Consider the following 16,883-nt stretch of genomic DNA (forward strand, 5'->3'; position numbering starts at 1 on the left):
TAATAAGGAAAATGCAAGATGCCGATTCTCTCTCTCTCTCTCCTCACGGTCGACTCTCTCTCTCTCTCTAGCATTGGGCCGGTTATGAACCGGGCCGGTTATGGACATCCACAATATGATTTATAACAGACACATCATTTTTTTCTTTTCCACATATTATTTCAACACACTTTTGGTATTTTTTTTACCATAATTTTGTTTAATAAACTTACACACTCTACCCCACCATTTAATCTAACACTTATTTAATAAAAATAAATATTTTTTTCTTTATCCAAATCAAATAAAACAAATTTCTATTTATAAAATACAAAAGATTATAATTTTTAATAGAAAACTATTTTTTTGTTTTTGTTTTTTGTGGAATGTAGCCTAATGGTTAAGGTTTAAAGGATTTTACACCCAGGTCTGGGGTTCGAATCCCAGACTATACAATTTATTGCAGATTACAAGAAATCCAGGTTTCAAGTCCTATAGAAAACGATTTATCACTGCAGACTACGGGAGAAAAGCTTACAAGGGATCTTCAACATGGTGCAAGTAAATCCAGCCAGCCGTGGATCTTCATAGGACGGCTCAAGTAATGCACTTAGACGTAGATCTTCATAAGGCAAATAGTATTACCGGTTGTCAAATCGTCTATTTAATCTTTCTCATAATTGTAATGCCATAATAAATCAGTGTTAAAAAAAATAGAAATTTTTTTTACAAAAAAATATAATTTGTTACATAATAAATGACCTTAAATATTTAAGATAAAGATAAAAAAGAAAAGTGAAAAAATAGACCCCACTCATGAGTATTCAACATGTTGAATACTTTCAACTACGATGAATCCACATGAGATTTTTTTATTTTTCAACTATACCTATGGTATTCAACAGTTGAAAAACTGATTCAACACCCCCATTGTTATTAATCTTAGTATTCGTTAGCTTGTCAAAAGTCAAAGTCAATAGTAATGTTGAAGTTTCAAATGTGGACCCCGAAACTTGACACAAATGATACTCCATGAAAGAACTAGACATACGGAGAAGGACCACCAATGTGTCTGTCTTTGGTTTGACAAATATACCAGTTTTGGTTATATCTAGTTTGGAGCAATGAACCAGTAGCGTGAGCAGTAGAGTCTAAAGTGATGAGAGAACGAAACCGAGAAATACCATTTCAGCCCAATATTAAAAGAAACTAATCTTAAGATCCTTTTATAATCTATTTAAAGCCCAACTCTAAAACACTAAACAAGCCCACTATTGATACCATACGACCTGTACTGTAGATCACTAGATCTAACGCCTCCGCGTTCGGATACCCGTTGGCGTTCGGGTACCCGTTGGCATTCGGGTTTTCGAGTTTACGCTTCTTGGTCTCATACTAAAATTTTATTAGTATGAGTCGGATTCGGATAATAACACTTCGGGTTCGGTTCAAAATTGTATTGCATCATAAAACCAATAAAGTAATCATATATCGTACGGATTCGGGTTATATTGGTTCGGTTCGGATATAACCAAAGTAAAAAATAAATTTTTTGAAGTAAAACATAAAGAAAAACATCTAAATTAAATAAAAATTAATCTATCACATATAAAATTGATAAAATAATAATAAAATGTTAAATCAAGCATGAAAACAAACATCATTTGTAAACAATATGTATTGCCTTATAAGGAGTAGACTTTTTATTTCAATGAGCAAATTATAAAATACTTATTTATAACTAATTGTGTACTTAAAGCATTTATTAGAATTTTAATATTTATTATTATATATAATATTACCACAAATATTGAATTTAATAATTGGAATACTTATATATATATTTCAAAATATTTATATTGACTATTAATTTCGGATTTTTCGGGTTATCCGTTCGGGTTCGGTTAATAACATTTCGGGTTCAGATATTTTTTGTACCACCCTACAAGACTCGTTTGGGTATTTTTACGTTTCGGGTCGGATAACGGGTCGGATTTTTCGGTTGGGGTTCGGTTCGGATTTCTGGTTCCGGATTTTATGCCCATGCCTAACTAGATCTGTAGTGCAAGTGTGCAACGACTTTTCCCACTCGAACAACTAATTGCTTATTTCAGTCTTTTTTTGTAAGATTTTTGATGTTAAAATCCCTTTAACATTATTTACAAAGTGATTTGGACACATCTACGATCATTTTAACTAAATAAAGATGACATGGCGTATAACAAAATATGATATAAATTATTACATTTGATTAAGACTTATATTTTTGATAATTTTTTAGAATGTGATAATAAAATATATATCATCATTAAAGTTAATCTATTCAAATATGAAATTAAATAATATAATAAACGGAAAGCATGAGAGAAAGAAAGATACACAAACAGACGAAAAAAAAGAAGAGAATGAGTCACAAGATAAAATGAAAATGATAGGAAGGGTTTGTCCGGCCGGCGATGACGGTGCAGCTAAAGAAGTATGCGACAAGTGGAGCCTTCCGGCAAGGCGTTCCTCGGCGTTCTTCGGCGCTGTCATCTATCCATTGTAATTGCCATTGTAGCACGTGTGTGGCCCAGCCCATAAGGGCCATGCGGGACGGGGAGCTCGGGCCCTCGACAATCCCCGTACTGCCACGGGAGAGCACTCCTTGGAGTAGTTATACCACCTGTTAAGTGCTCTAAATGGAAAGGCACAAGCCCCACTCAGCTCCGTCGAAAACCATACTCCCTACATCACCTGGTCGATCATCATCTCAAAGTTTTTTAGCCATGTCGGGCAAAGGAAATCAGTCTATATTGTCCTCCCCGCTTCATTCTCTTCATCTTCCATTATCTTATAATACACTGGCTAGCGCCTTTATTCGATTAGATTGGGATTAAGACTCCTCGTCACCGGGTGCGACTATAAACATACTTGTGACTATGGCAGGTCGGTACGCTTTGCTCTCTTAGTTGAGTTGTTTTATCTATCACTATTCAAGCTTCCAAATCGGAATCCAAGATAACCCTTTATTCATTATTCGTCTACGACAGGCTTCCCTGGCAGGTACTCCATCCCTACACATTCAACCAAAGGAGTAGCATAGGTCGACCGTGCCAGGTCGAGTCAGAAAGGCTTTGATGACTCAAGGTTCATATTAGGAATATTTTAAAATTTTTGAAATATTATTTATTTCCTTTTTTTATAATTATACAATTTTACTACCAAATTCAAAAAAAATTATGATTTTTTTTAAACTATAATTTTTTGTAATATCATTAGTTTCTTTTATATATCTACAAATTTTAAAAATACTGTTTAGTTTTATTTTGATAATTATATCAAATTTTTATTAATTTTATACAAGTTTATTTAATATATTTTATCCAAAAATATATAAAAAACTATGTCAGATTATAATTTAAAATATATATTATCTATTTTAAATTATATTTAAAATAAATGATTTTTTTTCAATTTATCTTGATTTTATGTTAAACTAAATCAAAATTCATTTTACAATGTTGGTTAGAAAATAATAAAATTAAAATAATAACAAATTTTAGTTTTAAATATAATTTAAATTTAAAAGTTTATTGCTTCACATGGTGCAGGAAAAAAATTAGTTTCCAATTAAATTTAGTTATGGTAAACCCCCCAACTAATTTTTTTAACCCCAACTAAATTGAGCTTCTTTTTATAATTTGTTAGGATCACAGTTTTATATTGGAGTTGATTGGAGATGGCTGTAGAGTCTGTGGACATATATTTTTTTTTCTAAAGTTTTTTTATGAAACAATCATGTAAAACTAAAAAATTAGAAAATAAAATATATTAGCTTTGAAAATTAGTTTTTTCTAATTATTTTATTTAGTGCTTTGAAAAATTTTGGAAATAATTCGCAGCAAAAATAAAATTAAATTGGGAAATTGCCACAAATACCACATTCATAGTACCACTTTTCATATCTACACTAATCACTTTTACCATCACTTTTAATAAAAGGTAAAAGATACTTATACCCCTAGTGTTAACTAATCTAGACTTAGGGTTTAGAGTTGAGGGGTGGGGTAGGGTTTTTGGAATATGAAATTTAGGATTTTAATAAATATATAAATAAATACTTAAAAATATATAATTTTATTTTTAAAAATAGTTTCAAGCATAATTTTCGATTTTCAAAAAGAAAATTGAAAATAAAATTCAAAAAAAAAATGTTTATAAAAAAGTTTGAATTTGAAGAAGTATAATTCGAAAACATAAAAAAAAAATATTTTATCTTTTTTTTTTTAATTTTTTTTTTTTTACTTTTAGTTTTTTTAAATATTGATTTTTAAATATTGATTTATTATATAAAGAGAACATGGGTATAAGAGTCATTTGCCACTTAATGAAGAAGATATTTTTAAAAATGTTCATTTAGTGGTGGTAAAGATGAAAAGTAGTAGCATGAAAGTGGTAAACATGAAATTTTCTCAATTAAATTCACGTCCAAAAATCTTCACCAAATTCTAAATAAAATAAAAGCTAAACGCTACATCCCTGACCAATAAAATATTTTAAGAGATATGACAAAAAAATATAAATTAATGTTAACTTTCATTTCTGGTTTTTTTACAGATTCAATTCGGGATTGACGAGTTCTTGACCATTGAATAAAGCTAGTCTATATACTATTAAAATATAAGTCATGACTTTTTTCATAGTAAAATTCTAACCACATATTTAATTCTCTTTTCATTTCATCAAAATATTATTAGATATGCATAATTTCGAAAATATATTATTCCTTTAATTTATAATTATACTTTCATATAACCATGTATAATCTACTTAATAATAGTAACATTTAATTATTCAAGAGTTAATACATGTATATGTCTAATTAATCATAATAATAACATTTATTATGCAAGTACATCTATATCAATACTATTAAAACAGAAGCAAAATTTATCTATTTACAAGTAGTCTAGGTTGAACTATTTCATTTATTTAGTTTTTATTGCATACAATAAACTTAGTTATTATTAAATATACACAGAATCTTAACATATTATTTGAATATTTTCAAAATAACATGAGAAGATATTATTGAGTATCCTTTATAATATTGCATTTTAACAATATATTTTAATATCTTTTTATTTAAAATATAGATATTTATTGTTTTTAATATTTATTTTAAATAATAAAAATTCGTAATTATTTTAATTTTATTACATATGAATATTAATTCATTTTAATTTATCGAATAATAAATAAAATTCCTATAATATTTATATATACATAATTCATATTCATTATTAAATTATTACAGTAAATAATATATATAACATAATTTAATATATTTACTGACTGTTTTATAAGTTATAAATTAAAAGAATTACATATATATAATGACATATATTCATACAGTGTACAACATACTTCAATTTATTAATGCAAAATATTAAAATAAGATATTTAAATTATTGAATTAGAATATGAAAATATTATTTAATATAATTAAATTTGATAAATACAATACTAAATGTAGTTATCATTAATATTATTTGATTATATGGTATTGGGGTGTTCAATCCGGATATCAGTTCGGTTTTTTTGGTTTTTCGGTGTTTCCGTTTATAAAAAATATCTACCATATTAAAACCATATTTAACATGGTTTGGTTCGGTTCATATACCGTCGGTTTTTGGTTTATTCGGTTTTATACCAAAAAACCGTAAATATATTTATCTTTTAAAATATTTTGTGAATTTTACTTTATAAGATTAGATATCGGCTTTAAATTTAATTATAACATGGCGATATTTTTGTTTTTAAATAATCTATTTTTTATTTTACTATTTAAATAATCAGTAAACATATTTATTTAATAACAGTAATAGTTTTATGGAATATAAGTAAGAAATATCAGTAATCCATAATACTATTAAACAAAAAAGTAAACTATATATAAACCAAAACTGGTTTACTTATTAAACCAAAGACAGACACTGACACATTAGTGGTCCTTTTCCGTATGTCTTTTTCTTCTATAGAGTATTATTTGTGTCAATATTATGGGTCACATTTGAATTTTCAACATTACTATTGTCTTTGACTTTTGACGAATTCAACGTTAGGAACACTCGGACAGAAACTTCCTTTTGTTGTTTAAGAAACGAACAAAGGCGGGCGTTAGGCGTGTCTACTAAAGAACGAAGACTTTGCTTTTCCAAAACTAATCTTGCAAAGAAAAAAAGAAGCTGATGAGTTTGTGTCCAATCCTCTGTTTTGTCCTCATATGCTTCGGTGCTGCTTCTGTTTCAGCACAAACATGTCAGAACAATGGAGGTTTCACGCCCAACGGCACCTACGACGCAAACCGCCGTCTCATCCTCTCTTCTCTTCCTTCCAACGTCACGGCTCAAAAGGGCCTCTTCTACAACGGCTCCATCGGACAAGAACCGAACCGCGTCTACGTAACAGGGATGTGCATGCCCGGATCAGATCCAGTTGACTGTTCTGGCTGTATCAAGACCGCCTCTGATGGTTTGTTAGAGAGATGTCCAAACCAAACAGAAGCGTATTCATGGCCAGGTGATCCGACGCTTTGCCATGTTCGCTACTCCAACACTTCTTTCTTAGGATCTTTAGGTCTAAGTCCGCGTGCTAGCATCACCAACGGTGCAAATGTAACCTCGGATCTAGAAGAGTTCAGGAAGATATGGGAAGACTTAGTTGTTCGTATGGTTGATGCAGCATCATCTAATGATAGCCATTACACAGCTAATACCGCAGCCTTGACACCTTTCCAAGATATATATGCGATGATGCAATGCACGCTGGATCTTTCCTCCGATGATTGTAAGACTTGCTTGCGACGGAGCGCAAGTGAGTACTCCCAGCCATGCTGCAATACGAAGCAAGGAACTCGTATTGTTCGACCAAGCTGCTATTTCCGCATGGAATTGTATATGTTCTCCAAGGCTTCATTTGTTAATTTTACGGCGGCTTCTCCTCCTCCTGTAGCTGTGCCACACCCTCCAGATGGCCAGGCCAATACGACCAACAATGGTAAGTTTTCCAACTGAAAAAAGTAATGATTGAATTAATGGCCAGGCTAAAACTCATGGATCATCTAGTAGCTAGTAGGGGTCTGATTTTTGTTGGAAGGGGATGCATTTAAAATAGTTTGGGTCTTGTCCTAAGGGATGTAAGGGCTTTCGGGCCCACAATCTCCTAATCATTGAAAAAATAATGATTGCCAAGATAATCCAAATATTTGACATTGTTTCTCTATGTTTAGGAGAAGATAGCAAAAGACTCTCAACTGGAATTATCGTGGCCATTACCGTTGCAACTGTATTTGGCGTCTTGATACTGCTTGTTCTTGGTTATGTTCTATGCCGGAGGAGAAACTCATACCAAAGAACTCAGTTTGAAAGTTAGTTTCTTGTTTATTTAACTCTTATTGTTGGAAACATGAAGCATAACTAATACACCCTTTCTTTTGCAGCTGATAGTGATATCTCAACTACACATTCATCGCAATACGACTTTAAGACCATTGAAGCTGCAACAAACAATTTTTCCAGTAGTAATAAGCTCGGTGAAGGTGGATTTGGTGAGGTTTACAAGGTAAGGAGGTCTTTGTTTTCCTTTTTCTATACACTATGAAAAATAACCGGCGATTCAATGGTATATAGGGTACACTATCAACTGGAACGGAAGTGGCTGTGAAGCGACTATCGAAAATGTCAGGACAAGGGACAAGAGAGTTCAGGAACGAGGCTGTTCTTGTGTCAAAACTTCAACATAGGAATCTAGTTAGGCTTCTTGGATTCTGTTTAGAAGGAAAAGAAAAGATTCTCATCTATGAGTTTGTCCCAAACAAAAGTCTTGACTATTTTCTATTTGGTATGGTTTCCTTCAATAGTTTTTATTGTATCTTAGAAGATTTCTTCTTCAGCTTTAAAACTGATTGATTGATGGTAAATGGAAATGTGCAGACCCTGAGAAGCAACGGCTAGACTGGACTCAACGATACAAGATCATTGGAGGGATTGCTAGAGGAATTCTTTATATTCATCAAGATTCACAGCTCACAATCATACATCGTGACCTCAAAGCGAGTAACATCCTCTTGGATGCTGATATGGTCCCAAAAATTTCAGATTTTGGACTGTCTACCATCTTTGGAATAGAGCAAACTCAAGGCAATACCAACAGAATTGCTGGAACCTAGTAAGTTATGCTCATAACTGCTGAAAACATACAGTTTTTTTTTTCTGTTGAATATTAACCATACTTGTATGTATTTTCAGCGCTTACATGTCTCCTGAGTATGCAATGCAAGGTCAATTCTCCATGAAATCTGACGTTTACAGCTTTGGAGTCTTAGTTCTCGAGATTATAAGCGGAAAGAAAAACAGTAACGTCTACCAGATGGATGAAACTAGTACTGCTGGAAACTTGGTCAACAATGTGAGCATAAAGTCCTCAACATCTTCCAACAATTTAACATCATGACAAAGGGTTGTTCCTGATATGTTCATTTTGTGTTTAGGCTTGGAGGCTTTGGAGAAACGGGTCACCACTGGAGCTATTGGATCCGGCTATTAGAAGGAATAATCAGAGTAACGAAGTCACTAGATGCATCCATATTGCGCTTTTATGTGTTCAAGACAATCCAGAAGACCGTCCAATGTTATCAACTATCATCTTGATGCTTACTAGCAACACAATTACTCTACCAGTGCCTAATCTACCGAGTTTTTTCCCGCGGAACAGGCTCGAACTTGAGAATGTATCTGAGGGATTCGAATCAAGTCGATCTACAGGAAAATCTGTTGGTTATTCTGTTAGTGACTCGTCCATTACTGATTTAGAGCCTCGTTGAAGATGGAAGTGATTCTCTGTGTGCAAGTTTGAATGATTGCTTCTAACATCATTTTCTTATTTTTGATTGTGACTTTTTTAAGATTTGAATATTCATGTGGGTTCTGTTTCTACTGTATCCCTCCTAATTTTCATGGCTTTGTTGGACTTAACCAAATCTATTAATTGATTATCTTATGTGCGGTGTCACATAATTTAGTTTTCACCTTGTGAAATGTTACTAATAACAACTTCCTTGTTTTCCACGGCAACGATTCTGATTATCTCCAACGATCTTCTTAAACATAAGTGTTGAAATCAGCAATTCAGCATGAGCTAATATCACAAGTACAATGCATAATCTTGTAGATCATCGTACTATCTCCAGGATCTTGTTGAGGGTATGATCTCAACTTTATAGTACTTGTATGAAGATATATCCACCATACTGAGTATTTAATCTTGCCAAATTCCATCAAACTCTGTCTAAATCCATCTCATATCTGAAAGAATCTGACGTGGATCTATAACGTCTGAGCCAAAGAAAGAACGCTTCGAGTGGTGTTGTTCAGAGAGTTCTTGCTAAGTCCATCTGAAGTGGTATCAACGCAATTTTAAGAAACCCTCTGTTCCAGTACCTGGATGGCTAGAGCATTGAAAACTGTTCCGATCTTGGCCCAGACCCAGAGAAACATTGAAGAAGATGCTGTTTTGAGTGATTTTTAAGAGAAGATAAGAGAGGAGACGGTTCTTGTTGAAAGTGCTGTTTGGTCTGACAGATCCTACGTCCAAGCACTATTGTTGTTTTTGTGCAGAGCAGAATTTGGTTTTTTTTTCCTCCATTGAATCTTTATTGACAGTACAATCCTCTATCAGAGTGTGCATGACGTCTACTCTCTTACACGAAGCTGTCCCATTCTCGTAAAGGCTAGGCAGAATTGCTGTTAACTCTAAATGGCTAAGGTATGTGTTCCTTCATATCCACTGATCCAACTAGATTTTGGTCTTCTCTATACTGGTCCGTATATATGAATCCGAACACGTTCACTGCAATAAACATCATCTTTTATTTCGAATTTTCTTCCAAAACACTCAAGAAACGAAGAAGCCTAAGCTTAGAGATGTCCCTGGTTAAGAACAAATTACCACACTATGTTTACAATTTATTGACATCTCTGATATTTTGGACGAAAATATAAAAACAAAAAAGTTCGTAAAGAGCATTCTTTTTGAAGCTGTGAGATTAACTTTGAGGATAGATTTTCTTGGATTGTCTCGGCTCAGGAGGCCCAATGAACAAACCAGTCTCCACTTCCATATTGTCATTGCCATCCGTGTTCACTTCTGATGATGTTAAGGTTGATGATGATGATGCTACTACTATTGCTCCCATTCCACTCAACTTTTTATTTACAAAAGTCACCAAAATTCTTACTCACAATACATTTTCTTTTCATAATAATAGTGGTATTTATGACTAGAGAAAAAAAAAATTTGTACCTTCTCATTCAGTTCTTTGTTTTCCTTAATGAGATTCCTCTCCTAAAATTTTGACAAGGAACATAGAAATTTTCTTACTTGAGGTATTAATCAAAATTGTAGTAGACATAAGAAAAAGTATTGAAAATCGAAATAGAATACGATTATTTATGTAACTATATAAATATGTACACACACATAGAAATGAACATGTTAAAGGTAAATTATGTTTTACCTCTTCCTTCAGCTTATCAATTTCTTCACGGAGTAATTGGTACTGAAAATAATTGAACACAATAAGAAATGTCAGCTAAAAATTTCATATAGTAATATAATGAATAGACCTTTACATGTACATTTCACACTATATGTAGTTTCATTGTAGAGACTCTTTACTGCAATATTATCTTGAGGATGATAATATGCCATGCAAACCATGCACATGCACATCAATGATATGCTCATGCATGGAACGCCCATAGACCGCAATGTAATAATAGCATGTTACATGTTTAACAGAGCAATATGTATTGTTCTTAAAAACGTTTTTGCATAGTAATAAATGACGAAATTAAAACATGTTTTCATTAAAAAAAAATTGGGAAATTGGGATGATATATAGTTGAAAGGAAAACGTGAACATTTAACTTCCTTCATTCTAAGTAAACGTACAATATATATATACACTTAATATTCTAAAAAAAACATCAGAGGAATAATAATCTAAACCACATTAAACAAACGAGGATTTTTGAATGGATCCAAAATTTAAATTATCATTGGAAATGATAAGTTAGTGTATGTACGAATGAAATCGATAACGTTTCATGATAACTGTTTTTTTAGATAAGAGTACCTTCTTGGCTCTTATCCTGGTCAAGCCTCGCTCCAACTGATTCTCTAACTGGTGCAGCTCTTCAATAGAACATACATCAATACCTTCTCCGAGCATTTTTCTGCAATTATTTTATAATTGAATGATCTCACAGATTCTAAATCATATCAATAAAAATTACAGTATATTATAAGATGTTATGAGTTTTAAACCGTTTAGTTATCTCAAGTTGCTCAATCTTTTTTGTCAAGCCATATGTTTCGCCTCTCGCTTGCTGCAAAGTAAATAGTATAGTCGGTGACACATTTAAAGACACATAAATTCAGCTTTATTAAAATTTATTCATCCACAATATGTAAAACCCAACAAAGGATGAGAATTCATTTTGATCAAAATTAAAATCAGAGATCGGAAAAGAGAGTTTTAATTACCTGAGAATCTGCATCTCTCTTATGGTTAATTCCAATTTCTGTGACTCGTCTCTGGTATCGTTCTATTGTTTTTGAAATACTGAGAATAATCAAAGAATTCAAAACGTGGAGTCAAAACGTAAGCTTTTTCACTTCACCTTCCAACAAGCAAAATAACTATATCATACATTATTATATTATAATTCTGAAATTAAAATTTATGTGAAAAATTAAGTAAATATTTATGATAGCAAGTATATAATTGATCTCATGTTCTATTGGCGTTTAAAACTGTTCCTCTTTACTTCCAGATGCAGAAGATAGTAAAAACTATGAAAATAATGTAGCTATAATATTAATGACGAAACATCAAACGACACAAATATACATATACAGAGACAGGTAAATGTATATATAGGTGCACATGGACATGCTCAAATTGATAGTGAAATTAATAAGCTTTACCTATTCATAAATTATTAAGCAGTGCGTTAACAACTATGGTTAATTGGTTATGTGGTTAACAATGCCTAGTTAATTGTGTTCACCCTCTCTTGGTTTTGCTCAAAAGACACTTAAATACACGTATTTAGTTTTAAGTGTCTAATCTTACCCTGTGCTTAATCAGAAAAATTATTTATCAGACAACCAAATCAGTGTAGCTGTAAATAAAAAAAAAAAAAAAAAAAAAAAAAAAGAGAAACCATAGAAAGAAAGAATATAAATTCTGATCTACACACATGCACTGACTCCTTCAGTGTCTTTGCTTACTAAAGCGTTTGTGGGTGAAAAGTGAAGCAAAATGTCTCTTTGATGCCACATTTTTACATATTTATCCATACATTTTTTTCTGGACAACTATTAATCCATACATATATATATATATATATACTACTAGTTGATGCGACTAATATATTTACATACCTAACCATTTTTTAGTTTTAATGTTTATTTTTATAAAAATAATAATTAATTTTAATAGAAATTTTAAATTATTATAAATCATAAAACTTCAATATTAATATTGGTAATCAATGTATTAAAATTTTTTCTTTTGTTTCATAGTTTTATTTATGTGATGTAGATTTCGGATCAAAATATTTTCTATAGTAATAATTAGATTAAGAAATTTGTATTTGAAATTAAACACATATATATTGTATTTGGAATGAAAAGAAATCATGTGCCACTGAAAGATTTTTATAAAATCACAACTATAAAACATCAACAAAATAATGATAGTGTACGAGTGTTCAATCCGGTAAAACCGAACATTTTAAAATCGAACCAAATCGAAATAGAGAAAACAATCTGGATAAGGTAGTACCGAGTAAATTGAATGAATGTTATTTTTAAGAAACCGCAATATATAGATATGATTCAGTATATTAAGCGATCTAACCGGATAAACCAAAGAAACCGATTAATTCAGATATATTAGTATACTTATATATATTTTTTTTAATAATATGTATTTGATCAATATCTTATTATATAAAGATTGGTTCTTCAAAGTTGTTAATTAACATGACGATGACACATGACAATTAAAAATTTAAGATGATGACATGTGTTAAAATCTATCATAATTAATAATATAAATATAATAAGATAATAACACAAAATAATTATTTAATAGTAATTTTCCTTTTTTTAATTTTCTTTTTCTAATTTTTTTCCCTTTTTTCAATTCCTAAACAAAAAATATGTATAATAATTTACTTAATACTAATTTTTGTTTTGTAAAATCGTTTTTTTAAATACCAAATAAAGATAACATCAAAAGATTATTTGATAGGTTTTTTAGTTGACAATAATTTCATTTTTATAATTTTTTTTCCTTTTTACAATTCCTAAAAGAAAATATGTATAATAATTTACATAATACTAATTTTCGTTTTCTAAAATTAAAAAAAATATAATTGTGAAAATTAGTTTGATAGTAATTATCCGTTTATAAAATCTTATACAAAAGAAAATTGTTAAAGAGTGTTTAGTTGTAGTTTTCTTTTTTCTTCTTCAAATCTAAAAAAGAGTAAAATAAGTATTTTAAATATTTTCATATAATAATAGACTAATATTTAAATAGTAAATTTTCTGTTTAAGAAATCATGTTCCAAAAAGGATTACAATTTTTTTTTGTAACTGAAAGGATTACAATTATTCACATCTATATATAAGATTAAACTCTCCTATATTTTATCACCAAACATAATTGTTTAATATATCATAATTAATAATATAAGTATAATAAGATAATAACACAAGAATTATTTAATAGTAATTTTCCTTTTTTAAAGTCCTAAACAAAGATAATAGCAAAAGATTATTTGATAGTTTTTAGATAACAATAATATCCTTTTTCTAATTTTTTTCCTTTTTACAATTCTTAAAAAAAAATATGTATAATAATTTACTTAATACTAATTTTTCGTTTTCTAAAATCATAAAGAAAATATAATTGTAAAAATTTGTTTGATAGTAATTATCCTTTTATAAAATCTTCTACAAATAAAATTGTTAAAGACTGTTTAATTGTAGTTTTCTTTTTTCTTCAAATCTAAACAGAAAATGTAAAACAATTATTTCAAATATTTCCATATAATAATAAAATTTCTTATTTAAATAGTAAATTTTATGTTTAAGAAATCATAATCCAAAAAGGATTACAATTATTCTTTTTTTTTGTAACTGAAGGGATTACGATTATTCACATCTATATATAAGATTAAACTCTCTTATATTTTGTCACCAAACATAATTGATTAAAATCAGAAACTCTCTCAACAAGAAAAACATTAGGTACGTTTTTTATTATATAATTTTATAATTATCGTAAAATATGATATTGTTGTACGTAAGTTATTGGCACAATTATGTGTTTTAGTTCCTATAGACGATATAAAATTGGTTATTCTGTCATAGTAATTCAATGTCAACATCAATTTATTATGTTACGTCAACAACGATTGATCAATGCAGTATAAACGGTTTATTATGGTTATGCGAGTTAGATAATAATTTTAAAATCAACAACAATTGTTATGATTTTGATTGTCATCAGGGTTTAGTCAAAAGGTTAACTAGACACTTCTTACAATAAGACTATGTTTGAAAAAAATATATTTACTATTTTCTAACTGAAATTGTTATTTAATTTGCTATCATGCATTATCAAGGAAACAATGAATTCAGAAGGTTATTCAACACTAAATCAGCTAAAAATATTAAAAGGTAAGAAATTTGAAAAAAGAATAATGAACTTATAGGAATGAATATCTCATAATTAATAAAGGTAATTTTTTAAAAAAAATCTTTTATAAATTTTTATTCAAATTGATTTTTTATTATATAGGAAAATACAATCAGGGTTGTGTGCATCATTCTCTTCTTAAAAAGCTTGGAGATGAACAATGTGAATGAATTATTATCAACGTATTATATTTATAATGTGCAAGATTGCAGTAAGAACTATAAAATCTCCGATCATAAATTTCAGATAAGAGTGATTGAGAGAACAACAACTGCATATTTGTGAAATAACCGTTACCTTAAATACTCTGTGAAAAAAATTTAATTTCAACTATAAAGATTTTGCTCAACTTAAAGATACAAGAAACTATTAATTATATTGATAATATTCATGCATTTATATATATATATATATATTTTTTTTTTTTTTTGTTTTTTGTTACATACATGTAATTGGTATATCAATAATATGAAAAAGCTTATGTTCAAATAGTTACTCTAACTTAATTGTTAAGGAGGTATTTTTCTATAAATAAGTGTAGCACTTTTTCTCTATGAATTATTAGTCCAATTCCATTATGCAATTTTAGTTTTTTTTTTCTTTTTTTTTTCTACAAAAACTCTATTCTATATAGTAAAATTAAATTACAAGCAACATTATGAGCTGGACAAATAGAACTATTTGAAGATATATATCGCGCTGTGAAATGTGATAATACTGTTATTATCATGAAATTAAGTCTTTTATCAAGAGATATCCAGGTGTAAATTTTTATCAGCATCTTCTGAACTAAATTCTAATAAAAAAAAAATTGGATGTTTATTTTATTAGTTAACTCTAATTAGTTGAAGAAAATTTAATATACTAATTTGTATTATTTCTATTAGTTTGAGCTATGATGATGGTTGCTTGGTTAATCTTGGCCATATAATTGAAAATCCTTAAATGAATAATGAAGTTTATGAAGCTCGATATTAGTTAACATATATATATTTATGTTAACTTATATGAGTTAACTATATTTAGTTAACATAAAAAAAATTTAAAAAAAATTATTTATTTATATATTTATTAGAATCCTAAATTCCATATTCCTAAAACCTACCCCACGCCCTCAATTCTAAACTCTTAGTCTAGATTAGTTAACCTTAGGATTATAAGTGTTTTTTTTCTTTTTAAAAGTGAGAATAAAAGTGGTATTAAGAATGTGATATTTTAGTAATTTCCCGTATAATATTGCACTAACTAGATTGACCTTATTTAGCTTTCAATTTTTTTCATTTTAATTTTTACTTTGGTTGAGTTTAGTTTAAATTTTTAGGTATGAGTGTTTTCTCTAGCCTTAAATACAAAGTTGATAACAATTTACCTATGCACCATGATTATAAATACAAATACAAATACTAATAGAAATTTATGTGTGTAAATGAGTTTATAATTATAAAATAAATATCTCACATCTTATGCAAAAAAAAAAAAATCCTCAATCTATAATAAAATAATTTATATGTTTTTACTAAAACATCAAATAAAACCCGTTGCAACGCACGAGCTTTATCTAGTTTCTAATAAAAGTCAGAGAAACTGAATATAATATTAGTCATTAAAATCATCAACTAAATATAAGATAGAAGTAATGATGATATTATCGGTAGATATTGTTAATATCAATTTATTAATTAAATATCTAAATATCATGATAATTATATATTTAAATATTTTTAAATAATATAATATATATTTATCAATAGAATAGGTTAATGTTTATCAATTATCTTAATATCATGATAATATATAAATATTAAAATAATAATTAAGATAATCATATTAATTAAATTAATGATTTATCCTAATATCATGGAAAACATGACAAGTAGACAAATTAACTAAAATCATGAAAAACATGACGAGTAAGCAAATTCACTTATCAAATAATAGTATAGATTCATCTATATACACAAATATACAAAAGAAGCATGTAGATTGACTCCATATATAATAGACTACAAATGTATTATATCATGTATTCACCATGCCTAAACAGGTCTGTTCTGTTCTGTTATTGATCAAAAAAAAAAAAAAA

The 16,883-nt window shown here is 29.1% G+C and overlaps 2 protein-coding genes across 3 annotated transcripts in view; one reads left to right on the top strand and one right to left on the bottom strand.

The window, feature by feature from the left end:
• The first annotated feature begins 6,141 nt into the window (after window positions 1-6,141).
• On the top strand, window positions 6,142-9,021 carry LOC106329112 (cysteine-rich receptor-like protein kinase 11). The gene is made up of 7 exons (XM_013767704.1): window positions 6,142-7,020; window positions 7,253-7,390; window positions 7,463-7,584; window positions 7,653-7,863; window positions 7,956-8,190; window positions 8,271-8,430; window positions 8,513-9,021. The coding sequence occupies exons 1-7, from the start codon at window positions 6,213-6,215 to the stop codon at window positions 8,843-8,845; spliced, it is 2,007 nt and encodes a 668-aa protein (XP_013623158.1). The 5' UTR covers window positions 6,142-6,212; the 3' UTR covers window positions 8,846-9,021.
• Window positions 9,022-9,852: 831 nt separating this feature from the next.
• The window catches only part of LOC106329347 (agamous-like MADS-box protein AGL19), a 9,104-nt gene continuing 2,073 nt past the window's right edge, over window positions 9,853-16,883 (bottom strand). For both annotated transcript variants that reach the window (XM_013767992.1, XM_013767991.1), the window contains exons 3-8: window positions 11,569-11,647; window positions 11,350-11,411; window positions 11,159-11,258; window positions 10,538-10,579; window positions 10,324-10,365; window positions 9,853-10,225 (exon numbers count right to left, since the gene is read on the bottom strand). In XM_013767992.1, coding sequence (XP_013623446.1) covers window positions 10,067-10,225; window positions 10,324-10,365; window positions 10,538-10,579; window positions 11,159-11,258; window positions 11,350-11,411; window positions 11,569-11,647 — 484 coding nt within the window. In that variant the 3' untranslated portion in view covers window positions 9,853-10,066. The remainder of the gene's footprint in view (window positions 10,226-10,323; window positions 10,366-10,537; window positions 10,580-11,158; window positions 11,259-11,349; window positions 11,412-11,568; window positions 11,648-16,883) is intronic.

The sequence above is a fragment of the Brassica oleracea genome, chromosome C3 (genome assembly GCF_000695525.1).
Source record: "Brassica oleracea var. oleracea cultivar TO1000 chromosome C3, BOL, whole genome shotgun sequence".
In the NCBI taxonomy this organism is placed as follows: domain Eukaryota; kingdom Viridiplantae; phylum Streptophyta; class Magnoliopsida; order Brassicales; family Brassicaceae; genus Brassica; species Brassica oleracea.

Bases quoted from the DNA above. Each gene is read 5' to 3' on its own strand.
- LOC106329112 (XM_013767704.1), top strand. From the start codon at position 6,213: ATGAGTTTGTGTCCAATCCTCTGTTTTGTCCTCATATGCTTCGGTGCT. The intron at 7,391-7,462 runs GTTAGTTTCTTG...TTTCTTTTGCAG, and splicing joins CCAAAGAACTCAGTTTGAAA to CTGATAGTGATATCTCAACT. The intron at 8,431-8,512 runs GTGAGCATAAAG...TTTTGTGTTTAG, and splicing joins CTGGAAACTTGGTCAACAAT to GCTTGGAGGCTTTGGAGAAA.